The sequence below is a fragment of the Heptranchias perlo genome, chromosome 22 (genome assembly GCF_035084215.1).
Source record: "Heptranchias perlo isolate sHepPer1 chromosome 22, sHepPer1.hap1, whole genome shotgun sequence".
Lineage (NCBI taxonomy): Eukaryota > Metazoa > Chordata > Chondrichthyes > Hexanchiformes > Hexanchidae > Heptranchias > Heptranchias perlo.
Window position 1 is genome coordinate 47321981 of NC_090346.1, and position 27846 is coordinate 47349826.

General features: G+C 39.2%; 1 protein-coding gene across 1 annotated transcript in view; it reads left to right on the forward strand.

The window, feature by feature from the left end:
* Nucleotides 1-27846, forward strand: part of LOC137340749 (BAR/IMD domain-containing adapter protein 2-like 1) — an 81890-nt gene that overhangs the window by 30613 nt on the left and 23431 nt on the right. Inside the window, exons 4-11 of the mRNA XM_068003490.1 lie at nucleotides 6646-6707; nucleotides 7768-7839; nucleotides 8834-8971; nucleotides 15464-15616; nucleotides 16017-16166; nucleotides 19267-19408; nucleotides 20442-20640; nucleotides 24050-24118. Of these exons, the coding sequence (XP_067859591.1) occupies nucleotides 6646-6707; nucleotides 7768-7839; nucleotides 8834-8971; nucleotides 15464-15616; nucleotides 16017-16166; nucleotides 19267-19408; nucleotides 20442-20640; nucleotides 24050-24118 (985 nt within the window). The remainder of the gene's footprint in view (nucleotides 1-6645; nucleotides 6708-7767; nucleotides 7840-8833; nucleotides 8972-15463; nucleotides 15617-16016; nucleotides 16167-19266; nucleotides 19409-20441; nucleotides 20641-24049; nucleotides 24119-27846) is intronic.

The following is a 27846-nucleotide window of genomic DNA, read 5'->3' on the forward strand; positions in this document are numbered from 1 at the left end:
ACCTTTTTAAAACTTGGTGAAACCCCATTTGTTCCCTATTTTGCAGAGAGAGCATCTGGAAGCTTTAGTACATTACTCTTTCATCTCTTAATTCCCCTATATTCCTTAATGCAGGATTGTTGATCTTTTTGCCTTTGTGGGCAGTCTATGTGTACCATGGCACCTCAGGCCACACATAGGGCTCAATTTTGAAATGGTGGCGGGATGGCAGCGGGGTGGGGGGGGGCAGTGCGGGGCGGGTGAAGATGTGCATGGCAAACCTGAATTTAAAAAGAAACATCTTTTCCAATGCGATCACGATGTAATTGGTGATTAAAGTTGTTTCCGGGTTTCGCGCCCGGCAGCCAGTCTGATTGACAGGCTGGCTGCCGACAGGAGCTGCAACGCCAAGGGTTGGGGGTTGGGGGGAGAGAGAGAAAGAGAGATACAGAGACGTTATCCTGCGCTGGAACAGAGAGTGGAGGGTGCTGAATCTACAAGTAAAAGCCTGGAATGTTTTTGAAGCTGTTATGAGTGCATTTAACATAGGAAAATACATAGTTCCCTCCACAGGACACATATTGTGGGCCCTGCCCAATTTATCTAATCTGCTGAGATGTCTAATTGAGTAGAATTTTTTTTAAATGATTTTTCTGCCTAACCCCTTATGGTAGCCTAGTAAACATTCCAACCTAAGTTATTTAAAAAGACAAAAACTGCTGGACATTCAAAATAAAAACAAAAAGTGCTGGTTTTGTAGGTGGCCATACCCCAAATCGTCAACCTGTCTTTTCTCTTTGCATATGCTGACTGACCTGCTGCGTATTTCTAACATCATCTGTTTTTATTCTAAACTATTTAATCCTGACCTGTTACATTCTACAGATGACTGTTCAATCATGCCAGCAACCACTGTATTCCACAGAGTATTTGATCCTCCATGTCGGTCCTTCCAACCTTCAATTCCATTCTAAACCTGATTTTATTCAGCTCTTGTTTAAAATAATTAATCAACAGAATATGTACTGCTTTTGTTGGAATTTTGTGGAGGGGAAAAAAATTCTTCCAATCCCTAGTCTTCATTTTGTATTCATGCCTTCCAGTCCAGTCCTCACCGCCTAAGTCAAATAAATTGTTTGCATCTGCAATATCCTTCAGCCTCTGAGCCAAAAGGTCATGAGTTCAAGCCCCATTCCAGAGACTCGAACACATAATCCTGCCTGCCATTTCAGTGTAGTAGGCTCCACCTGCCTTAAGTATATATAAAAGATCCTACGGCAGTATTCAAAGAGCAGTGGTATTCTGCTGGTCTCCTGACCAACATTTATCCCTCAACCTAGACTATTGAAACAGATTATCTGGTCATTTATCTCATTGCTGTTTGTGGGACTTTGCTGTGTGCAAATTGGCAGCCTTGGATTTTGTGCTGAAGTCCCTGAAGTGGGACTTGAACCCATGACCTTCTGACTCAGAGGTGAGAGTGCTACCACTGAGCCAAGGCTGACACTAAGTATGTAGTATACAGTGCTTTGCTACAATTAAAACTTTAAAAATCACTTTACCAGACCCCCCCCCCCCCACCAACAAACCCTTGCCAAAATAAGTGAAAATATTATTTTAATTTATTCAACTCAAGGCTATAGGTAGATAACTTGTTTACCATAGGCCAGATATTCCCCTCATGAGAGCACATAATTGGTGATAGCATCAGTTCGTTTATACTTCTGTAGCAGCTCAGCAGCATCTAAAACCAATTTGAATCTAATATGCAAATATTTAGCAGTTGTTTTCACCACTGCCTAGGACTGAACAATGAATGCCAATAGAATAATTTTAACCACTAGGACAATCCTTTGCTCCTTTTCTCTTTATTTTACCTGCTTACAAAAAAAATCAGATCAATCATTTCTGAATTGTAGAAAAATTTCATTTCACACTTTGCTGCCAAATTAGGTATGATAAGGACCCCTTTACAAAGTTCTTGTCACAAGTATTAAATCTCCTGTGGTATTGCTCAATGATAGTGAAATGGCTGGGTGGAGTCCAGGGATTAGACCTTCATGACTGTTTTCTTTTCTTATGATTCTGGGAACTGATTGGTCCATGCCAGCCAGGTGGTATTATCTTTCATGTGCTTCGCAGGGATCAATCAGAAAGCCAGGGAGGGTTACTCTATCTAAAGCAAAATACAGCGGATGTTGGAAATCTGAAATAAAAACAGAAAATGTTGGAGAAGCTCAGCAAGTCAGGCAGCATCTGTGGAGAAAGAAACAGAGTTAACGTTTCAGGTTGAAGGCCTTTCATCAGAACTGACGGGGTTACTCTATATTCATTCATCCACAAAACATTGTATTAGTAAAATATGAGTGGTGCAAGGGTGTGTTATTAGCTTCATGAGGACCAGGGGCTCTGGAAATTCTTCTGTAGAAGACGTATAATTGTGTTTAGTCAAATTTCCATGGATGGTGTGTCTGTGCTTATTTCTGTATGTTGTTAAACCTGTTTGTTCATTGGCCTGCAACTTTTATGGTTTTACTAATCTGATTGAGCTTTCTTTAATGTGTAATCTTAATGGAGGTGATGCAAATTTAGTATGCACATTCCATAAAGTCATTCCCTCTGCAAGGTATAATCAAAGTTTATTGTAGTAGGACTTCCTATTTAAAAATATATAGTCCAATTACTTAACTTCTGTTGAATAATTACCCAGCCAGGAAACCCTTGTAAAATCTATACATCCTTTTAAAAGGCTTATTTAACCAGCAAACAAGCTACCCTTAAGATTAAATATCCACAATTCAGTTAGTTGTGAAATACTAGAGTAACTCCCCAATGAAATCCCTTCATTTAGTCATGTCATTTGTTTTGTCCAAGCAATACGTTGTTGCTTCTTATTTAACATTTAATTGAGAATTAATTGCCCTGAAGGAGTAAACTCTAAACATGAAATAATATGAAATAGGCTCTTTCTGCCCATTTTCATTTACTAATATTAATGTTCCAGTACAAAAGGGACACTTTTTAAAATCCAGAATAAACTCCTACAATGGCCACTTCTTCCAAGTACTTATAGAAAGAGTACCCCCCATTTCGAACTTAAATTAAAAACGCGTTCCCCAGATGATTGACTTACTGGTTGGACCAACTTCATTGCATTATTAAGGTTGGGTGTAGAAATGTGCTATTTATTTACATTAGCTGTTGGAATTTTAATTCTATAATAATCTAGACATGGGAGAAAGCCACCTCTCCCTCCCTCACCTCCTCTGTGTGGAAGTATTCAATGATAAGGTCCTTGTAATGCCATTACCCCAACATATACTTCAACATCTGATTGGTGGCTTCAGTTTTTTTTCCTCTGAAAACATTGGAAAGTTATTGAAATCAATATATTTGTTTATTTGCATAAATGGCAAAGTAAGTAGCCCCATCACAAAGTTTCTTGGTTAGCTTTGTTGACAGCCTGGAAAGAATACTTGTGATAAGAATAGAAGATTAACTTGGACATGGATGTTTTTCATTCCCTCCACTAATTCAATATAACCTCCTCTCTCCCCACAAAAAAAAAAGCTCCATTTTCACAAAATTGTGGCATAGTGAAAACAAATCCTAGACATTGGCAGCAAACCAATCCCTCTGCTTGTCAACTTAGTGTCTTTAAATCACACCTTTTGGGAATGCAGCCATACAATGGGAAGCATTTGAAACTATACACAGGATTTTGAATTTTGCAACTGTTTAGAATTTTTGGACCACCCTGCATAATGTTAAAACGCAATGACTTTAAAACAAGGGAGATATTTGATACTGACTTCTGCTTATCTATAGATTTTCTTTTTAATGGAAGAGGTTTTCATTATGAAAAGAAGCATTCTATTCTCTGATTAGGAAATTTGCATTAAGCAATGATCTCTACTACTTTGTTTAACATTTAAGCCTCCTAACTAGCTTGTTCCTCTTACTGTTTTTTTTGTTTCCTTTATCAAAATGTCTGTGTCCATCGAAACACTGAATTGTTGGTGGTAGTAGCAGTTGCTAAAACAACCTCTTGGGGTCAAGCTTCAGGCACTGCCACAAATATCACCACTGCCAATGTTGGTGGCTCCACTGAAAACTCCCTTCTGGTGTAACATAAAGCTTTTATTTTTCTTTGACTTGTACTACATGCAGTTATTTTTTTTCACTAGACTAATACCAGATGTTGAGGAATATTGTTTCTATGAACTGAGAACTGGCCAAACAGGGTAATTACTTTACTTTTTTTTTAAAAAGAACATAATACGGATCACAAAAAATGAAGATAGCATTATCCTTTAATATTCCTTCAGTGTTTAGTAGCAGCACCATCACTAATTGGAGAATTTCTGTAGGAATTGGTGGAGCTACTAAAGCATAATTGGGAGATTCCCATATTGGTTATTGCTTCCAATTACTTTAAATTGAAATGTAGACACCTTTCCCAAAACGATTTATAATAAAAATTGATGGAATTGGTAGCATTGGACACCAACATATTTAAATAGGTTAAAAAATACTACAGCCAATATGTCATTAAGAGTTAGCACAAAATTTAAAAAAAAGATTGTAATAAGAAAAATGCTTCATTGCCTCGAACAGGAAAAGAAAGATGTAAAACAATATTCACAACTTTTTTTTAAACAAAAAGTCAGTATTCTTATCTGAATGGAGACCTGCCACGCCTAGCTTCCTCATCACCAAGGGGAGGCATTCCACATACCTTAAAGCTGCCTCATTGATTGCAGTAATAGCTGTGACGCAGAAGCAGTTAACACTGGGAAATGCCAGCAGTATATGACTGGAGGCAAGAGAATCTCTCTTGGCAGATCTCTAGTGGTGAGAAAATGTACTTATTTCTAAAAGTCATTGAATGTTTTGTATTTGATTTCCCCCCCCCCCCCCAGTAGACAGTAAGGGAATTCTTTGAACAAACAGCACTCCTCTTGGATTTTCCTTTCACTGTAATGTTGTGTTAATCATTGTACACATCTATGATTACTCAAATCATTATGTTCCACTGTTGTTACATTCCACCCACCTTCTGCCAACTCTTGCCATTGAAACTCACTAGTTTTTGCTCACTGGACAAATATTGATGTTTACTAAACAGTCTTGGCTTGTTGCTTGGCAAGTAGGGAAGATTACATTAGGGAGTGTCTTGTGAACCTGTAACATCTTGAATGTGTGTGACATAATATATTGCAGAAGATTATAGTCTGGTGGAAATAATTTTTTTCTTTAGACAAAATAATTCATACATTCATGAAGTCTCTGTACAGTTTTGTTAGTTATTTGCTGGAGAATATATTGCCATGTTGAAATTGTCAATATGGTTCAGTACATCCTGGGAACTACGAGCTTTTGAGGGTCAGGCTAACTTGGTGGCATCCCTTGGGTTTGGCGAGGCCTGGGAGATATTCAAAGTTCTACCTGCGTAAGTAGCAGTCTTACAGGGTTGGTTTGTTCCCCTATGTGGAGCTTTAGGGGCCCAATCAAACAGAAGAAAATCCTTGTTATTCTTGGTTGTTCTTGCCACCTTGGAGAAGGTAGTCTGGGAGTGTAAGCTCCAAGCATGCTCTGTACATTACCCATTCTGACTGACAGATGTCCCACAGGTATTTCATTCACATGGTTGCTGTGGGGAGTCACACTTTGCTATGGAAGGTTGGGGAAAATGCATCTTCTTCTGACTACCAGTGACAAATGTAATGATTTATGTGTAGCCAAGGGACTGTTCCAAAACAGCTGGCCTGTAGAGCTTCCCCTTTATAGTCCCTTAGAGAAGACTGAAAAGTGCCATGAAAATCTCAATAGTAGCAACAATACTATCAGCCTGGAAAGAGGTGTGTCTTTCTGAAATCCTGCAGGGCCTATCGGCCCATCTCCCCAATATGGCAAAATGAAGAACTCCCAGGCATTTTCACCACAGCCAGATTCCAAGTCTTGGGTGGGAAAGGCAATACTGGGCGAAGCCAATTTATCAACTGAGGCCAGATTATCCCCTTCCAACAACTGGGAGGCAAACTTTGCCTCAACCAACTTAACCAATACTACTACTCCCAAATTGCTTCTGGACCTGGCCATGCTACTAAAGCTGTAACATGAACCCCCAAACACAGAACGGTAGCTACTTGCAAACACATTTCCACCCTTTGCTCTATGTTTGCCTCAAGATTCAATGACAACACACAAAGCCTTATCTAAAATGAAACTTCTTGAATAGGACTACTTTTTCCAAAGTGTGACTATGCTGTCAGATCATTATATGCTCAAATATTTGGGTAGACTGGGCAATGCAGTAATACTGAATGTCGGAACATGCCTACAAAGTGCGAAGATGCAGGTTGAATATTGACTGCTCTGTTCAGTTCCCAATCTGAGCCAGGCCAAGTAGAAACTGTAGCATCTTCCCAATGGAGAAAGATAGACAGAGAGAATCAAATGGGGATTGTCTTGCATAAGCAGTACTCTAGTTGCTGTTGATTGGTCCAATTGATAAAGGCCAGGAAATAGCTATCTCTACATTCAGCAACAAAGGCATGAATTTAGGTAGACTTGGAATGTAGGATAATTCACAATGGGGAAAACTTTGTAATTTAAGAAAAAATCAAACAGCTTCTTAAACCTATTTTCCAATTGTTTCCACAGGACAAGTCCTAATGGAGATTTCAGAAGTACACAAGAAACTCAACATAGATTTGGAGGATAATGTATGTATACAATAAACATCTCAGTTTTGCATTCTTTGAAGTTGTTTTAAATGACTTTAAATTTGTCTTGTAATTTAAGTTTATCCTTCAAGATGATTGTACTTTTATAAGTTAAACTAGAATAGTCTGGTTCTGTTGGATGATAATTCCCACATGCTGGGTTCCTGATCTCAGCAGCTTAATTGAAGGAGGTTGTTTAGTATTTGCAAGGTATTTTCCCAGAGGTTTGAAAAAATGAGCTTGAGTCAACTTAAGTCACTAATACAAAAGTAAAATATTGTTGATGCTGAAATAAAAACAGAAAATGCTGGAAATACTTAGATCAGGCAGCATTTGTGGAGAGAGAAACAAAGTTAATGTTTCAGGTCGATGACCTATCGTCAGAACTGGAAGAAGTTAGAGATTTAACAGTTTATAAGCAAGTGCGGTATCTGAAGCACTGGTGTGGAAGGTGGCATCGTCCGAACAGATGTGATGGAGAAACTGGGAGAACTTGCTTATAAACTGTTAAATCTCTAACTTCTTACAGTTCTAACAAAAGGTCATCTACCTGAAACGTAACTCTGTTTCTCACTGCACAGTTACTACCTGATCTGCTGAGTATTTCCAGCATTTTCTGTTTTTAAGTCACCAGTAGATCTTTTGGTGTCCGATTACAATGTGATTTCAAGAGACCCCTGGAAGCAGGATGCCCGCCTGCCCTTTAAATGGAGAATTCAGGGGCACAAGGAGATCTAAAGAGTAGAGGGGAAAATAAAACTTTTTTTTTGACCAGCCATATATGGCACCCATGGAAACTCATGACCTGTTTGAGTCTCTGACTACCGAGAAATTTACATTGCCATTCCTTTAACTTTTGCCTAGAACAGTTTATACGAATTTTGTATGAATATCATCCATGCCGGCTGCCTAACCATTAGCTATAAAATAAATGGTGAATTGAAATGAGGAAATATTATGTTAAGATAAAAGTTATTTTAGCATTATTTGGTTAGAGTTTGCTTTTCTTTTCATTGTTGGTGTGTTTTCTCATTAAAAGCCCTTTTTTTTCATCTTCAAGTTTAGAAAATTTCACCAAGACATCATAAGTGAATTGGAAAAAAAAACTGATCAAGATATGAAATACATGAATGTAGGTATTAAATGTATTTATTCTACAACTGTAACTCGTGCAAAGTGGTGATTAATTGACACATTTGCTATAAAATACAGATATAACCTCAATATTTTTTTTTAAATCCTTCAATTTTCTCAAGTACTGAATATGCACTAGATACGTTTTAGATCTTGTGCCATTAAAAGGGTGTATCCTTTCTTCTCAAATCCTACCTAACTATTTTTAAGTTTGAAATATTGATAGTATGTTGATACGATGCAAAACAAGGAAGCAACTATTTTACAGATAAAACTAAAGTGAGAGCCAGCAACAGTGATTTCACTGAGTATGTAATTAACCACTTCAACAAGCCAATAACTGCAGGATCTCTGGAGTAATAAAATCTCAAATATACCAAAACACAGAGGACAAGGCTGTCGTAATATAGGTTAACAAAGAACTTTTTACTCCCATAGAAATAAACCCAGCAGAAATTGTTGACTCAATCAATTAAGATTGTAGGACAAATATAAACTTGTGTTTGTCTACAATTTTAGGGTTTGGGGACTAGTTTTAGTTTAAGGTATCTGAACTCGCAGGAAGAAGTGAGACAACAAAATTCTAAACTGCTCTTGTTTAAAAAAAAAATGTTAGGTATTTAACCTCCTGCCCATGTTCTTGCCTCAGCAAATCCTTCTTTAACCAAAAACTTAAGGACTGCTCCATGATCACAGGGATGCTATTCAATTTAATTTTCAGATGTGTTAATTTAATATTGAAAAGGCAGAGTAACAAAGAAAATAATGCATATTGGGAATAACTGCAAATAAGGGATAAAACTAATGCTTATCTGAATTTCAGTAATGTTGGTGAGTTGGGCCAAAGTCAAGCATTCCTAGATTTGAACCCCTGGAAGACCTTTAGCCAAGTAGAATTCTCTGCTATTTCCCTGCAAGATAGCTTAATGGAAGTTTTTTTTTGGGAGCACATCAGTCTTCAGATTAACATTTTAATATAATTTTGCTTTCAGGCAACTCTTAAGAAATACCAAACAGAACATAGAACTAAATTGGATTCTCTTGAGAAGTCTCAAGCAGAACTCAAAAAACTTAGAAGAAAAAGTCAAGGAACAAAAAATGCATACAAATATGAAAATAAAGAAATGGAGGTAGGTATTAAGATTATTATTCTGTGTATATTTAATTCATATCCCATTGCTACTATCTTCCTCCTTCATCTGGGAATGTGCAGATTCCAGACTGTTAACCCTTCTACAATGTAACTATGGTTGGCTGGTGAGAGGCGTACTTCTTTGGGACAAGTTGTTGTTGACAGTTATCTGTTGATTTCCATCAATTGCAACTTTACAATTTGCTTATTTTTTTTTCTAAAATTGTATTCTGTGCAATCCTGTTAAACACATTTGACACTGGTGGCAAGATAAATAGTTTCTAACCAGATTTTAACATTAAAAGCAATGACTGTTAGTGTCAAATAATTTGTATTTAATAATTGAATACATTACTTTGGTGAAGTGATTTATCTGAGTTGTGCTTACTGTATGTGAACCTGGAAGTACTACTTACACAAGAAGTGAGTTAAGGGCATGTGTCCACTGAGAGCTGTTGGATACAGTAGAATCATAGAAAGTTACAGCACAAAAGGAGGCCATTTGACCCATCATGTCCGTGCTGGCTGAAAAGGAGCAATCCAGCTTAATCCCACTTTCCAGCACTTGGTCCGTAGCCCTGTAGGTTACAGAACTTCAAGTGCACATCCATGTACTTTTTAAATGAGTTGAGGGTTTCTGCCTCTTCTGCCTTTTCAGGCAATGAGTTCCAGACCCCCACCACCCTATGGGTGAAAAAATTTCTCCTCAGCTCCCCTCTAATCCTTCTACCAATTTTTAAAAAATTCATTCATGGGATGTGGGCGTCGCTGGCGAGGCCCGCATTTATTGCCCATCCCTAATTGAGCTTGAGAAGGTGGTGGTGAGCCGCCTTCTTGAACCGCTGCAGTCCGTGTGGTGACGGTTCTCCCACAGTGCTGTTAGGAAGGGAGTTCCAGGATTTTGACCCAGCGACTATGAAGGAACGGCGATATATTTCCAAGTCGGGATGGTGTGTGACTTGGAGGGGACTGTGCAGGTGGTGTTGTTCCCATGTGCCTGCTGCTCTTGTTCTTCTAGGTGGTAGAGGTCGCGGGTTTGGGAGGTGCTGTCGAAGAAGCCTTGGCGAGTTGCTGCAGTGCATCCTGTGGATGGTACACACTGCAGCCACTGTGCGCTGGTGGTGAAGGGAGTGAATGTTTAGGGTGGTGGATGGGGTGCCAATCAAGCGGGCTGCTTTATCTTGGATGGTGTCGAACTTCTTGAGTGTTGTTGGAGCTGCACTCATCCAAGCAAGTGGAGAGTATTCCATCACACTCCTGACTTGTGCCTTGTAGATGGTGGAAAGGCTTTGGGGAGTCAGGAGGTGAGTCACTTGCCGCAGAATACCCAGCCTCTGACCTGCTCTCGTAGCCACAGTATTTATATGGCTGGTCCAGTTAAGTTTCTGGTCAATGGTGACCCCCAGGATGTTGATAGTGGGGGATTCGGCGATGGTAAAGCCATTGAATGTCAAGGGGAGGTGGTTAGACGCTCTCTTGTTGGAGATGGTCATTGCCTGGCACTTATCTGGTGTGAATGTTACTTGCCACTTATGATCCCAAGCCTGGATGTTGTCCAGGTCTTGCTGCATGCGGGCTCGGACTGCTTCATTATTTGAGGGGTTGCGAATGGAACTGAACACTGTGCAATCATCAGCGAACATCCCCATTTCTGACCTTATGATGGAGGGAAGGTCATTGATGAAGCAGCTGAAGATGGTTGGGCCTCGGACACTGCCCTGAGGAACTCCTGCAGCAATGTCCTGGGGCTGAGATGATTGGCCTCCAACAACCACTACCATCTTCCTTTGTGCTAGGTATGACTCCAGCCACTGGAGAGTTTTCCCCCGATTCCCATTGACTTCAATTTTACTAAGGCTCCTTGGTGCCACACTCGGTCAAATGCTGCCTTGATGTCAAGGGCAGTCACTCTCGCCTCTCCTCTGGAATTCAGCTCTTTTGTCCATGTTTGGACCAAGGCTGTAATGAGGTCTGGAGCCGAGTGGTCCTGGCAGAACCCAAACTGAGCATCGGTGAGCAGGTTTTTGGAGGGTAAGTGCCGCTTGATGGCACTGTCGACGACACCTTCCATCACTGCCGATGATTGAGAGTAGACTGATGGGGCGGTAATTGGCCGGATTGGATTTGTCCTGCTTTTTGTGGACAGGACATACCTGGGCAATTTTCCACATTGTCTGGTAGATGCCAGTGTTGTAGCTGTACCGGAACAGTTTGGCTAGAGGCGCGGCTAGTTCTGGAGCACAAGTCTTCAGCACTACAGCCGGGATGTTGTCAGGGCCCATAGCCTTTGCTGTATCCAGTGCACTCAGCCTTTTCTTGATATCGCGTGGAGTGAATCGAATTGGCTGAAGACTGGCTTCTGTGAAGGTGGGGATATCGGGAGGAGGCCGAGATGGATCATCCACTCGGCACTTCAGGCGGAAGATGGTTACAAACAGTTCAGCCTTGTCTTTTGCATTCACGTGCTGGACTTTGCCATCATTGAGGATGGGGATGTTTACAGAGCCTGCTCCTCCCGTTAGTTGTTTAACTGTCCACCATCATTCATGACTGGATGTGGCAGGACTGCAGAGCTTTGATCAGGGTAGTTGAAATCCCCTACAATTCTGCCCTATTATTTTTGAGCTTCTCAGAAATTTGCCTACATATTTGCTCTCCTATCTCCCTCTGACTGTTTGGGGGTCTATAGTACACTCCCAGCAGTGTGACTGCCGCTCTTCCGTGCTTAGCTCAACCCGTATGGCCTCGTTTGATGATCCTTCTAACATATTATCCCTCTTCACAGCTGTAATTGTTTCTTTAACGCATATTGCCACACCCTCCTTTTTTTAATCCCCTTCTCTATTTCGTCTGTAAACAGGAACGTTGAGCTGCCATTCCTGCCCTTGTTTAAGCCATGCTTCTGTAAAGCTAAGATATCGTACTTCCACGTGTCTGTGCCCTTAGCTCATCTGCCTTATTCACTATATTCCTTTCATTGAGGTATATACCATTAAGTACTGCCAAACTCCTTTATTACATAGAAAATAGGAGCAAGAGTATGCCATTCAAAATGATCATGGCTGATCGATTGTTGTCTAGTTTCTAAACTTTGTTTCCTCTGTCTTCCAAACTCACCGCCTGATTTTCTGCCTTCCGTTTCCAGCTCTGCTTTTTTCCCTTCTGAATCTACGCTTAGTTTACCATCCCCCTGCCCAAGCTAGTTTAAACCCTCCCCTACAGCACGAGCAAACCTCCCCGCGAGGATACTGGTTCCAGCCCTATTGAGGTGCAACCCGTCCGGCTTGTACAGGTCCAACCTCCCCCAGAACCGGTCCCAATGCCCTAGGAATCTAAAGCCCTCCATCCTGCACCATTTCTCCAGCCACACATTCATCTTCTCTATCCTCCTATTTCTATACTCGCTAGTCTATTAACATTTTTCATGTGGGACTTATTTTTCTTCCAAGATTAATTGGATTTTATTCCTTGACTTGATGAAAAAGCTCAGACTAAAGTAATAGACTATCAGAATGATGTATCTTTCAGTACTGTACTAAGTGACAGTAATTGAAACTGTAAATTTCACCCACACTGTTGAGCCTATTGAAGAGATTTCCTCAATTCATTACCTTTTCTTTTTTTTGAAACATGTAGATACTGTTTCACATACCAATTGCTGCTGAAGTCATTTATTGTTTGTGTGTGAATTTTTTTGTTCTTTTAATATAAAGGATGCTAGCGGTGGTAATCGAATACTTTCCGTTTCAGACACCCATTGCTGAGTGCTGGCATCAAGCACAGTATAGTTAGTTGCCGAGTAAAGCTTCCTCTACATTGCTAAAGTGACTTTTCTTAAACTGTGATTGCTGTAGGTGATAAAGCAGAATATGATAAACCAACTCTACTTTATCAGCAGAGATCAGAATCCAGCTAAAAGACAGGAAATTAATATCCCCTCCCTGCATAATAATTAGTCTCAAGTAAAATAAAGCAGCCAAGTTACTGAGTACAGTTGATCATTGTGAAAGTTAGTGCCGTTTTTCTGTTTCTTGGTTAAGCATAGCAGAAACTTGGCAGAGACAGAAAAAGGATAGTTTGCAATCAGTCAGAAAATAGGCCGACCACAACAACAATAACTGAGCATGGTAAGGTGAACTCCTTGGCCTGTTTTATCCCCTTCCCCAGTGCTTTTCTTTCACACTGACTGCTGAAATGAATAAATAAAGGGTTTTGCAATGAAGTCTTCCTTTTTACTCCCTTTTCCACCAATGCCCCACCCGCAAACCACTTGGTACAGATCCACAGGAATTAGACTCCCTTGCAATGTTGCACCCAAGTGACCGTTCTTTTGTGCGCAGTGGTAGCAAGTAGCAGCAGGTTCTGTCCTCTCGCAACATCCACACGAGCTCACTTCAAACAAGGGTTTCTGGATAACGATCAGGAATGGGAAACGTAGCTAATTATCCTTCCCTTTCCTAACTCAGGGCACTGAGTGAGGCTGATTGAGGTAACTCTGCTGCGATCTGCCAACTCCGTATATACTGGGGATCAAACCTAGGACTTTGCTGATCTGTCTTAACCAGTTAAGTTATGGGGGAAAATAAATAGAACTTTTTAAAAAATAGATACCTTTAACAGCCATAAAAAGACAACTGGGCTCCCAAATTTTATACCTAAGGGTATTAAATATAAAAGATATAGGTTAGACCACAGTTGGAGTATTGCGTGAGGTTGTGGGAACCCCATTATAGGAAGGATGTTAGAGCTGTGGAAAGGGTACAGTGAAGATTCACTGGAATGATACAAGAATGAGAGGTAATTGTTCTGAAAAATAGGGGTTTTTATCATCAGAACAGAGAAGATTAAGGAGATAGAATAGATATTTTCTACATTCTGAGAGGATAAACAGTGAAAAAATTATTTTGCTGGTTCGTGAATCAGTTTGTCATTGAACACTTTCTCGGGCAACTAGGGATGGGCAATACATGCCAGCCTACATCCCAAGAATGAATTTTAAAAATGACAAAGGGACACTATTTATAGCTATTTAGTGTTATGACACAATTATGGTTGTTCATCGTTACCAAATTCATATAGCCCATAGTTAAACAAGTCATTAATAATGCAACTCTATCCTTATTGAGGTTGTTCATTACACCTGCAACAGGTGAAAACTGTCAAATTTTCAATTCCTTGAAAATTTCAGACCATTTTCCTTTTTTAAAAAAAGTGTCTATCAAACTAAATGCAATTTTAACACATTCTAATTTGCATAAACACCACTTTCTTGAGTGTAACATGGATACCAGCACTGCTATTTTGCAATAGAGAAGTGCCTTTATTCTAATAAAGTGGAAGTCCATCTACTTCAAATACAGATAAAGTGTCTTAGTTATCGATTATTATTGATCTAACTCTGCCAGGTTCTACTAGTTTATTTAGTAGTGAGCAAGAGATTGGTGCTCTTTGACTCATTGTGAGGAGTGACATTGAATGCCTGGTTTATTTGCATACACTATCGCACTTCATATGCATTATGCTTTTAATAAAGTTTGTGATTTTTAGGCATTATTCCACTTCTTTCTCTTTAGCATTTTGACTGGTTTGAGTAACATTTTTAATGGTTTATTACAGTTCATCTCATAGCTACTCCTTTTCCCCCAAATGTAAGTTTCATAACTCGCCAGCTCCAAGTAATGGAAACAAACCCATATTATAAAGAAGATGCAGGTTTACGTCACTGTCATCCGTTTGTCCTTCAAGTGAAACCAGGAAATAGTTAGGCAGTGAGCACCTTGCCTTCAAATTGCTTTCTATTAATAGATTTCAGAGTAAGGAGTAAAAACAGACAAATCATGTACAAATTGTTTGGAAAATACAGGGGAACAATATACCACTGACTAGAAAAAAAAATCAAAGTTTCTTTTTATAACAAACATTTCCTTATGCTTTATGTTCAAAATCTTCATTGTATTCACTAACAAAAAAAAATTAAAATATAAGTGAGGTGACTGGAGAACTGTCCTAAATTTAAGAACTGTAAATCAAATTGCCTTTATTTTAATCTGAGTTCCTAAACTGGAGAGAGAGAGAAACACTCCAGCACTAAATTATCCGTAGATTGTCCCTGATAGACTTTCCCTCATGCCCCTCACACACACTTCAATTTTCATTGACCAGTTCCTGATTGTTTAAAATTGCTCATTAATTTACTTACAAGAAATCTTTGGTTTCTGAAAGGCAGTCGCTATATCAGAAACCAGTATTTGCATAGCTGCCTGTTCTTTAAATCATGAGAATACACATTGTTTTTAACACCCCCTTGCATTAAAAGCAGCTCTTTTTCCAAATTCTTTCTGTGGTAAAATGGTCAACAACAACAAAATCCAGAAACGTGATGGAAAATTGACTTCAGAAGAAACCAGAAGCACATTGGTTATGATCTGGTGAAAATTACTATTGCTTTTTAAAATAAAGAAAATTTACATTTGTGTATTTTCTTTTCCAGTTTCTTGCAACCATCAGTACAAGGGAAAATGATATTCAGAGATTCATTACTGAGGGTTGCAAAGAGGCCTTACTTGAAGAAAAGAGACGGTTCTGCTTCCTAGTAGACAAGCATTGCATCTTTTCCCAAGAACTGAGCAATTACCATGATAAGGTCTGTATAATTGAACTGTAAAAGTCTGCTGAATTAGTGTATTTTTTTAAAAAATAGTAATGCATTAAAATTGTGATCAAACTTTGAAGCACTGATACTGTATGGAACTGAAAATAGCTGCGCTTCATGTTTTACAAAGCTCATCGGTAGATTGTCCCCAGGCCAGGGAGGGTGAAACCCAAAATGCCACATGGAAAATCTCTTATCCACAATTCCAGCTCTCTTCCCCTCCGTCTCCCCACTCCAAAAAAAGGTAGTAACTAGAATATATAGATACAGATGTGTGCATAGCATGGATCATGGGCTATACAGCCCCTTTCTTGTGCTTGTAGATTTTTTTTAAAAATCTTTAAAATTATAATTTCCAAATAATAACCATTATATTTTTCTTTCACTTTAGGCCAAAGGAATGCTTAATGCCAAACTAATCAGCTGGCAGGAGAAATGCTTTGATGCCACAAAGGTGCCGGAATTTTTGGGTGAAGGTGTCAGCCCCCCATCTTATTTATCCAGAACTCATCAACCTTCTCCATTGATGGGAAGATACCCTGTGAGTGATTTTGGGGGGAATAAATTATTTATTTAAACATACCTATTTTCTACAAAATTGGTGTAATTTAGCCCTAGATAGCAATGGATGGAAAATGGAATTTCATTCAGCAACAAAAACTGCTTGTATTTCTGTAGTGTACCTCTTTTGGTCTTTACAAGGTAGAAGACAAAAATGGATGAGGGGCTGTAACAAATTTTGGGGTGGGAAAGCATGGTAAAGCAAAACTGTTCTTGGGTGATCTTTGAAAGTAGAAAGGGCTGTTGTAAGCTGTTTAGAGAGGGAGTTCCAGAGTATAGGAGGATGGTGACTAAAAGAGAGGTTACCCATGATGGTAGAGGGAGGGGCGGGAATCCAGGATGGGTGCTGGAGGAGTAGTCTTTGGTTGGGGGGTGGGGGAGCCGAGGTAGACGTGGCTGGAGGAAATCACTGAGACAAGGTGCAAAAGCATATGGATTCGAAGGTGAGATGAGGATTTTGACATCAATTTCCTAATGCACCAGTGTTAATTTATCCACTTCTACTGGCCTGTCTGAGACTGCTATTTTTTTAGCCAATTGTGGGCAGATTTGTGCTGGCTTGCTCCTCTAGAAATTTGTTTAAAGTGCTGAAATCAATGGTGTAAAATTCTTACAGCTGGGAGAGAGGAGTGGACTGGATCCAAAACTATGGCCCAGAATGAAATGACACTTCACTGACTCTTCTAATCCATGTACAAGGAAGAAAAGTATGTGAGAAGGCAGTGTGATTTAAATATTTATTCTTGTCAGGAATTTCTGGCTTGTAACTCTATACAAACAGCAATTGGTTAAGATTATCGCATGGGAGTTTATAGTCCTTGTTTTTAAAATATCTGTAATAAAGACCAGTAAAAAGGTACTCTTGTATGAAGGCTTCTGAAACAAAATAGCATGCTTGCAACTACAGCACATGAAACATTCTTGTTGGAAAAGGTATAATTGACTTGCATTTGTTCATTTTTACTGACTGGTTAATACAAAAACGTTTGATTCACAAGGGTGCTGTTCAGCTTTTAAGATTTTCCATCAAGTCTTTAACATTTTATTTTCTATGCTGTTATTCCCTCCTCATTTTTCTCCCCTTCTCTCCTAAAGGTGCTGACTCTTGCTCGAGTACAGTTCCGGTGACAGCAGCCCTCTAGTACCTAGGCAAGAAAGTGACCTTTCTTCCTGTGTAAACCTAGACAATGAATGTCAGGAAACTATTCAACCACAGAGAACTTCATAGACAAGCCAGTCCTGTTCCCACCCAACGTTCGCACATATGTACTTTCCAGGATAGATAATAACCAGGGGTCACAATCGTTCTTCACCTCCCTGGCCCGGTGGTGTTAGGGCTGATTTATAGCACCCTAACTGCTGCCCGAGCTGATGTAGCTCAGCATAAAACAAGAATCGAAATTGGGACCTTATTTGCTCCTTTCACAAATAGTGCTGCACTAAGAGGGAAAAACTTAGCATCTGTTTTTACATATCCTTGAATTTTGAAAAAGTGCAGTTTATAGCATAGACATTAAAGTAAACTCATAATTGCTTGAATTCTAAATGAAATTTAAAACGATACACTCAAGATATTGTTTTGGTTGAGGCTGATTTTAAAAAAATAGATACTTAATGCTCTGAAGCAATTAGAAGTACAAAATGGTGGCATCCAGGATTTGAAATGCATCCTTTTACTAATGTGACTTTTGCTGGAAATATCCTTACTTTTGTCATTCAAGGATTTTTTTTTAAAGTATTTTGAAAAATTGTTTTAAAAAAATCTTAACATTCAAGTGCATGTAGTTTGGTACTGGTACTTTTCTGTAATAAGGACAGTTTATTGAGTTAAATTACTAGTAGAATTCTCATGGGAAAATATTAGTTCAAAATGAATATTTGATCAAACATTTCTAGTGGATGCTAGAAATAGCACGTTGGTGTAATGCTCTCTATGATGTAGGACTTATGGAAAAGAAGAGTGTGGCAGTATAGACGGGGCAGAGGTTGATCTTTAAATGACTGGTCATATAATTTGTTTAGAAGACGCTGAAAGTTTTGTTTGCCTGGAACACTAAAGGGTCTAAAGCAAAAAAGAAGTTGCAGCTGTTGGAAAATAGCAGGAATGTTAAACGATAAATTCTGTACTTTGTACTCTGTATTTTATACTTTGACTATAGATATCAATATATCATACGTATTACTGATACTTAGCATAACTTTTTTTGTTTTTCTTTTCATTTCTGATGTTTCTTTGCATCAAGTCCTGCTCACCCATCTCCTCTGTGCTCGCTGACCCACATTGGCTTCTGGCCCCTCAATGCCTCAAATTTAAAATTCTCATCCTTGTGCTTAAATCCCTCCATGGCCATGCCCCTCCTTCTCTATGTAACTACTTTCAGCGCTACAACCCTCCAAGAACTCTGCATTCCTCCAACTTTGGTCTCCTGTGCATCCCTGCCCCTTCGGCCCGTTATTGGCGGCCGTGCCTTCAGCTGCTATGGCCCTACGCCCTGAAATTCCCTCCCTAAACTTCTCTGTCTTTCCACCTCCCTCTCCCACCTGCCTTGGGGCATTCCACTTGGTACATGAATCCCTAACAAGCTCCCGCTGCTTCCTTTCCTTCTGTCATTTTCTTATCGACATCCAAGTTTTTCCTTGCATTCCCACTGCTTTCAGCCTTGTGTGAGGAACTTTACTGAAGGCTTCCTAGGAATTCAAGTACACCATGTCCATATGTTTTCTCAAAAAAAGTCAAGGAGGCTAGTCAGACAGAATCTTCCCCTTATGAAGAGGTGTTGGCTAGATAATACTAGATTATCATACGTGTATGCTCATGATGATTCCATTATTTTTCCAGTTATTGATGAAAGGCAGTCTGTAATTACGCAGGTTAGATTTATCCCCATTATCTAATATGGGTACATGTTAGCATGTTTCCATTCTAGTGCCCAAGAATCTGGTGACCTGGTTCCAAACTTCTATCAAGAGGTAAATCAGGCCCTTGTTTTTCAACACAACTGCAACCCAGAAACTACTGAATTACAACATTTCAAACCATTGTACGTGAACAAACCAATAATAATAAAATGGTTTCCTAGGTACATGACTCTACATCACAGAATACTTTAAAAATACCACCAGCTCCTCCTGGAAGAATTCAAAAAAGTCCTCTGCCAGATATGTTCAACAAGCCAACTGCTCAACGCATGGCCTCCATTGAGAGAAACACTGATGCATTAGGTAAGGAATAGAATTTAACAAGTGTTCACTAAGTGTAAGGTTTCAGTATAATCCAAATAACGTTGCCTAATTTGATCCTTTCCTAATACAAGTGACATGAGTATTCAGGTTTCTAAGAGTGATGTGAGCAAGGATCCCTGTCACCATCACAATGGGATGGAAGAAGGCAAGGCTTCACACACACATATTCAAACACATGTGTAGACCACTATTTACCAGCCTATGACCGCCAGTGAGATTTGAAAAATGTTGATTGATAGGTCTTTAGAAATTGAATATGGTTGAATGAGCATAATAGCGTTTAAGTTTATTTTTTCAGTTTAAAAATGGGTTTTGCACCAACAGGTTATTTCGGCCAGTATGAAGAAAAATAAAGTGAGATTATCTTTTGGAGGTGATCATTTGCATGAATTCTATTTTTCCGATTTTTAAAAGAAAAAGAGACCTATCTTGCATTCTTGGGTAACTGAAGAAGCTAATTCTTGATGGAGAAAGGGTTAAAGGGGATGGATGCAACTCAAACTTTTACAACGCTGGAGGCACCAGAGATATTTTATAGAAAATCAGCATAGAGAATTCTAGAATGCATAATTATATGTTGAAGAAAGCATATGAGTAAAACTTAAGAAATAACTTCCTTATGCTGGGTTATGGATTTATAGTATAGACTGCCACTTAGTATGGCACTTTCTGACTCTTGAAATGATCAAAATGGAATTGGGTTATTTCTTTGATTCAACAGAGAGTGATTGTTTATGGTAGGACAACATTTGGGTTCTGAATCTGCACTTTCCTCATTCCTATGTTACCTTTTAAATATGGTAAAATTTTAAACATTTACAGACTATTAATTTAATAAATCTAAACACGATACAGAAAATTACTTGACTGCTTTTAACTTCCCAATGTGACATTTAGAATTTGTATTTGACCTACGTTGTAATTATGGCATTGCTATACGTGTTCAGGTGCAGATAATGTGAATGTTGAGAAGGGGATCATAAAGTATTGAATATGATTTATCTTTCCACAGAGGACATCAGTCTACCGCGATCCGTTTCTGTTGCAACTGGACTGAATATGGTTCAGAGGCCAAAGGTGAAAAGCATTTTTCCGCACACTGCAGGAAATAACAAGACTATGTTGAGCTTTGCAGAAGGTGACGTGCTAACCCTTCTTATACCAGAGGAAAAAGATGGCTGGCTGTATGGAGAACATGACCTGACCAAAATGTGAGTCCCTTTTGTCTTTGAAATCATTACAAAGCAGGAAATATTGTATTTTTATCACATTAGTAACAGGAGTAGGCCATTCAGCCCATCAAGCCTTCTCCGCCATTCAATTAGATAATAGCTGATCTGTACATCAACTCCATTTACCTGCTTTAGCTCTATTTCCCTTGATACCCTAACCTATCGAAAAATATTGGATTCATTAATTTTCTAGAACACATATATTGTCACTCATTGCGTTAAAGGACATAAGTGGAAAATACAACAATGAAAGTATACTCTTAAAACGACATAGGTTTTGTAGACCGCTATCTAGCTTCACAATATTTTTTATCGTATTCACTGATGAACTGTACAACAGCTATTTTTAAAGCTTGTTCTCTTCCAACCTTCAATCCGGCCCCCAACTCAATAGCCCCAATTCCAAGGGTCCCTGCACTGCCATTGGCAGAACTGCATGGCAGCACATCCAGCAGCCGATGCCATTGATTCAATTCCCCTCAGCTGGTGTAGATTCCACTGAGTGTATTGGCCGTAATTCCTGCGGTAGCCCCCTGAACCCCCCCAAACATGCCCTAAAGTCTCTACTAAACAGAAGGGGAGCAGGCAGAAGACTCTCCCGCCTCACTCCATCCCAAACGGAATTTAGAACTGAGCAGAAATGGGGTGAAAAGCTGGTGGATCCAGGTTATGCCCCAAATTCCTGTTGCCTTCCGGTAACCCAAGAATTTTGGCTCCAATGTGTCTAATTCTAATTTAAAATAAAAATCAACATAGCATAAACAGCATTCTGTTCCACATCTCTACTAGGGGAGGGGAATGCATTCTCTGATCTTGCAAAGCTTGTTAATTTTGTGCCTGCATCTTCTACTTCTGTTCTAATAGTTTACGTGGACATGGAATGGTCTTATTCATAGCAATTCTCATTTAATAACTAGATTCAAATGAATAACACCTGTCTTATATGGTTATGCCCATAAATAAGATATTGAAAGGGATCCACATTTTTCTATTCATACAGAATAAATTCTCTTCAGTTAGCACCAGAGTAATTATGATTTGTTTTAAATCTCCACATTAATAGTTTGAGTTGTAAGGAGACTGATTTCATTGAATTGCAGCTTACTGTGTTAGCATAGGAGTTTGATACATTTATTTTTCTCATTCATTCTTGGGCAAGCTGCACTGCAAGGCATCTATAGGAGCAAAAAGTGACACTGTGCCCATCTTCCTCAACATCCTATACTTGCTTACTGATGTACAAAGTAGCCTAGTTTTTGAATTATGACTATTTTAACGTGTTTAAGCGATAGATAAAGTGGCAAATTATCCTTAGTGAACAGTGGGTTAAAGTAACTACAATTCAAGATTAGTTTAGTTTTGCTATTTAATCATTATTTTTCTACTTTTTAGGTTTTGATGTATAAAAAGCAGTCAATCTGCATCAGCAAGATTACTATTAGGTCCGCAGTCTATAAAATAAGAATGGAATTTTCCCACGTATGTGGTCATTGGAGAGAAAAGTGTGCCCTTAACTTATTACAGCAGTAATTAGAAAACGGTACAAAGCTTCTACTGCATTTGATGAGCAGTAAGCTCAGCAACTAATTCTTTTCTGTTCAGGCTTACCTGGTCATTAATGTACCGTAATCAAGTATGAACAGGAAGTACAATGAATAATGTATTACAGTGACGACTTCTCATGCAAGAGAGTAAACACAATTTATAATACATGAGGTCCTACTAAACTTGTTATAAATATATAACTGGAATACACCTTTCTCCCTTGAGCTTTTTAAAAAAAAAAAGTTTTCTTACATCGTCACATAGATGGTCTTTTTATTTCGCTAACCATTTTACCGAAAACATTTAACTATGTAACTTTATGTAGAATACCTTCATTTTGTACGCCACTCAGTTCAATCTTTTTTGCTTCAGGCTAACATCAATCATGACGTCAGGGTGGTATTTACCAAATATAAAAATGGACAACTAAAAGAACTGAGTTTTTTTTATTATTCATTCTCAGAATGTGTGTATCGCTGGCAAGGCCTGCATTTATTGCTTATCCCTAGTTGCCCTAAGATTCTGGTGGTAAGCCGCCTTCTTGAACCGCTGCAGTCCATGTGATGAAGGTGCTCCCATTATGCTGTTAGGTAGGGACAATTTTGACCCAGCGACAATGACCAATCTATTTCCTTAATGCAGAACCACTGTACATTTACCACAGAATTGCATGCCTGCTGTAAAAAAATATTGACACTGGCACAGATGGGATGAATATCATTTTTTAAAATCAGTTCCTTGTTCCTGCCTGAACCAGATTAATATGGTTAGGTTTTGGGCTTCAGTGATGTTCATTAGGTATATGCAGTTCCTATTGATGCACAGGAATGTGTGCTGGATTGATGGTATAATATGAAAAATCACCCTGTAGAACTTTTGAGCAGTATTATCTCAAGTCTGTGTCACACAGTGCTATATTAAGACATTCAACATCAAAGGAATTGGCTGTCAAACTAATGTATTGGGTACTGAATGCAATCTTAATATTGTTTATAATACTGGATGACTTTCAGTGACTTACTGAATGATAATCTAGTCCTTAAGTTTCAGAAGACGAACAAATTGTTCAAGCTTCACTCTTATGGTTTCTGATGTTATTTGAACTCCTCCATTAGGTTGCTGTTTTGTAACTCACTGACAGCCATTCATTATCCTTTGTTAACTCCTGTTGCATTAGATAGTCGTCGAATTCCAGAGGCTCATGTTGATGATCTGAGAATAAGTTTACTATCAATGAGTATTGCTGCAATAACAAAGGGATCATAGTAGTCAGAGCTTTGGTTTCTAACTGTAGACTATAAAATAGTCTAAAGCATAAATAAAAGTCCTTGTGGAATGAATTGTCAGGAATGAACACTTGGATAATTTCAACTTTTGTATTCATATCTCCCAAATTTTGTGGGTCAAATTATGAAAACCAAATTGGCTGGTTCAAGTAGGAAGAGGCTGGAGAGCCTCCAGAGACCACTAGAGAGTTCATTGGATCCTAAATATAAATATAAATAATAAAAATACTTACTTGGAGCAGAAGGGAGCAAAACTAGTAAACCATCCCTCTGTAAATCTATGGGGCTATTTTAAACAGGACAGGCCATTCCAGATCTATATTTAGTCAAAATAAAGTGAAAAGACTTCTTACTGTTCACATTTTGATACCAGTTCAGATTTGGAATTTTGTACAATACATGTAAATGCCAAAAACTTGAAATTATGAATAATGTTCTCTCAAGTTGTTCTAAAGCTGATCTTGAAAACGGTATAGAGGAATGTCAAAACTGCCGGCAATGTTTGCAGGATATGGTGTCCTAGTTTAATTACATATACATTTTTGCTTCCTGTACAGGAGAGGCTGGTTTCCAACCACCTACACCAGGCCATTAGAACAAGTTCCAGATATGTCACCTGCACCCAGGTAATCCTTCTTGCAGCAACTGTAGTATTAAAAAAAAATGTAAATCTCTATGTTGGTGAAAAATTCTTGTGTCTCTTTAATAATCAGAAGTTTGAGTTGCTACTTATGGCACTTTTGCATGAAACCAGCAGTATTTATTTAATAGCTTGTTGGTCAGTTCATGTTTGACATGTGTTGCCAACTCTCACCAGATCTTTTGTGAAAGCCAAAATAAATAATAAAACCATGTGTATGTTATAAGTATTAAAACATTTAAGTCCCAGGCTTATAGAAAATACGGAAATTATACCAATTTTTCTGGTATATCTTATTTTCTGACCTGTTGAGTAGATTTTAAAAAACACACCACAGTGAAGTTGCAATAATTTTAATTGTAAATCTAATGCAAAGTATCTGCTCCTGAACCAGCAATCCTGTTACTATTCTAAATCAGTCTATGATCTGCTGCTGCTCCACACTCCAGTCCGCAAAATAGTGAGACAGCACCATGCTTTAAAATAGCTTTGTTACAAATTTTAACCACTGTTGTTCACAATTTACATCAACGATTTGGACTCGGGGAATTGGAAGTACAATTTCAAAATTTGCGGACGACACGAAATTGGGGGGTGTAGTTAATACAAAGGAAGAATTCGTTAAAATGCAAGAAAACATTAATAAACTTGCTGAATGGGCGTGTAATAATGAATTTCAATATAGATAAGTGCAAGGTGGTGCATTTTGGTAGGAAGAATAAGGAGGCCACATATTGCTTGGATAGTAAGAGTGTAAATGGGGTAGAGGAGCAAAGGGATCCCAGGGTACAGATACACAAATCACTAAAAGTAGCGATTCAGGTTAATAAGACTATTAAAAAAGGCAAACCAAGCACTGGGGTTCATTTCTAGAGGGATAGAATTGAAAAGCAGAGAAGTTATGTTAAACTTGCATAGAACCTTGGTTAGACTACACTTGGAGTACTGTGAACAGCTCTGGTCTCCATTTTATAAAAAGGATAGAGAGGCATTGGAGAAGGTGAAAAAAGGATATTACCAGAACTGAGAGGAAATACTTATCAGGAAAGGCTGAACATGCTGGGGCTCTTTTCTTTAGAAAAGATAAGGCTAAGGGGTGATCTGATAGAGGTCTTTAAGATAATGAAAGATTTGATAGGGTAGACGTAGAGAAAATGTTTCCACTTGTGGGGGAGTCCAAAACTAGAGGTCATCAATATAAGATAGTCACTAATAAATCCAAAAAATCAGGAGAAACTTCTTTACCCAAAGAGTGGTAAGAATGTGGAACTCACTACCACAAGGAGTGGTAGAGGCAAATAGCATTTAAGGGGAAGCTAGATAAGCACACAAAGGAGAAAGGAATAGAAGGGTATGCCGATAGGGTGTGCAGCATAAATGTCGGCATAGACCAGTTGGGCCGAATGGCCTGTTTCAGTGCTGTAGATTCAATGGTACTTAATGGAACATCAGTTTCTGGGTGGAGAGGAGGAACATATGGTGAAGAGGTGAAAGAGGAGTACTGTGAATGTACTTTTCAGGACTTAACATCTTGGTAAGGAACTATATAGTTTATCCAGGTCTCAAAATATCCTCCTGAGACTTTATCATTCTGGGTCTCCTGACTCAGAACATGTATCCAGCAGATCTGTCTCCAGCTGGCAACCATTCATCTCAAGTGGGATGGGCATCTTTCTCACTCCTGATATTGACACACGAATGTAAAAGGAAGTTAAAGACTTGGGTCAAATTTACTCGGCTGTTATGGCAGACTACCGCCGAATCTCGAGCAGGAGTCTGGGTGGAGCAGCACAAAAATAGGCCTCAACCTGGATACACAGGTCCCAGCCTACGGCGGGAGTTCCCAGTCGGCCTTGTAAGGGGTGGAGCCTGTGCTTGTCCGTACAAGGCCAGTGACACATAAGAAATCAGGACTCTACATTGGGAGTTCCCACTTCCCCATCTCAGTGGGACCTGGAATATGTTTGGAGGCTGGTACGTCCAGGGCCTTGAGGCATTCTGGCCTCCATAAGTTTGCAAATGGGCTTCACTGGGGCGGAGGCAGGGAGGAGTGGTCACGACCCCCAAAGGAATGGGTGTTTTTCCTTTTACATTGTGCACCAATTCTGGGGAAGTAGGTAGGGGACTTGCCATCTGACCTTTGTTAGTGCCCCTTTGAAAACATCCACTAAACGGCAAAGCTCTGACATGCTGTCATAATGTCTTCCTGTCATCTGTTGCAATGCAGGTTTCTACAGTAGCTATCCAAAATGATCTGAACATTGTCTTTCTTACATAATTTCCTACTAGATGCATTAGTGAGACATTTAATGTCTTACTTTTATGAACAATGGTTGAAGATCTAGAAGGAGCCGTGAATCAAGTTTCAGATGGTGTGAGCCACGAGAGGCTGTTGCCTTTCTGGCTGCAGTTCGATTGAAGGATCAGCCTGTTACAAAGGCCAGTGGTGCAGTTTTTGTACCGTTTTAAACAGCTAAAGTTGCAATCAATTTTCAATCAACATATTACAACCGCAGCACTGAGGCTGTGCGAGTAGGAGGAATGATAATGGGTGTTGGCTGTATTTTACCAGATGAAGAAAAGTGCTGGTTTTGCACATGCTAAACTCTGCAGTGACTATTGTTTTCACATTGGTGTCACATGTAAGGAAGCATAGGTGCAACTCAAAAGGGAGGATCCAATGAAAGTAAATGTCTTCAGCTTGCGCAGTTGTTTTTGTGTTGCTGCTAGTGCTCTGGAATCATCTCACGATGTAGACCTGAAGCAGTTCTGTGTAGTCACATTGCAGAATTACTACGATGCCTGCTGTAGAAACTGTCCGTTTGTATTGCAGACTGATTTGTACAGCATCATCTCCAAATATAAACAATTTAATTATTAACTTCATGCATGCACGGTTGTTGTTCTAATGGAAGATGCACAGAGGCTGGTGGGAGAGAAACTGCCAATTGTTCCCATTGGCAGAAGGGTCAAGAACCAAAGGATTTAGATTTAGGTTTCGATCTAGACAGATTTAAGATGATCAGCAAAAGAACCAAAGGTGACATGAGGAAAAGCTTTTTTACACAGCGAATGGTTAGGATTTGGAATGCGCTGCCAGCCCGGGTGGTGGAGGCACATTCAATCGTGGCTTTCAAAAGGGAACTGGATAAGTACTTGAAAGGAAAAAATTTGCAGGGCTACAGTGATAGGGCAAGGGAGTGGGACTCGCTGGATTGCTCTTGCATAGAGCCAGCACGGACTCGATGAGCCAAATGGCCTCCTTCCGTACTGTAACCTTTCTATGATTCTATGTAAGCACTTAATTTACCTTTGCTGAAAAAATAACATTGGTGCCCCTGTGGCCAAATATTTATGATGCTGTCACGAGCACGAATGAGCATCACCTCTTGGTACAGTGCACTCTCCCACACTGTTTGCTTTCAGTGACAGAACTGCTGTTGACAGCAAAGTGCATAGGGTATCAGTGGCTCCTTCATGCTGGTCTCCCTGATGTTAGGAGGATCATTATTCATAACAAAAACAAAACATTTGTTAACCGTGGTTATTGTGTAATCCTTTGTACTTTAAAAGAATGCTGACACCTAGATTCCCTCTTTGTGAAAATTGCTGGTTTATACAATCATCGAATCAGTCATAAATATGATTGTATAAAACTGCTGTAGGTGTATAAACTGCAAATGATGTATTATACCTGTTTCACTACATTACCTG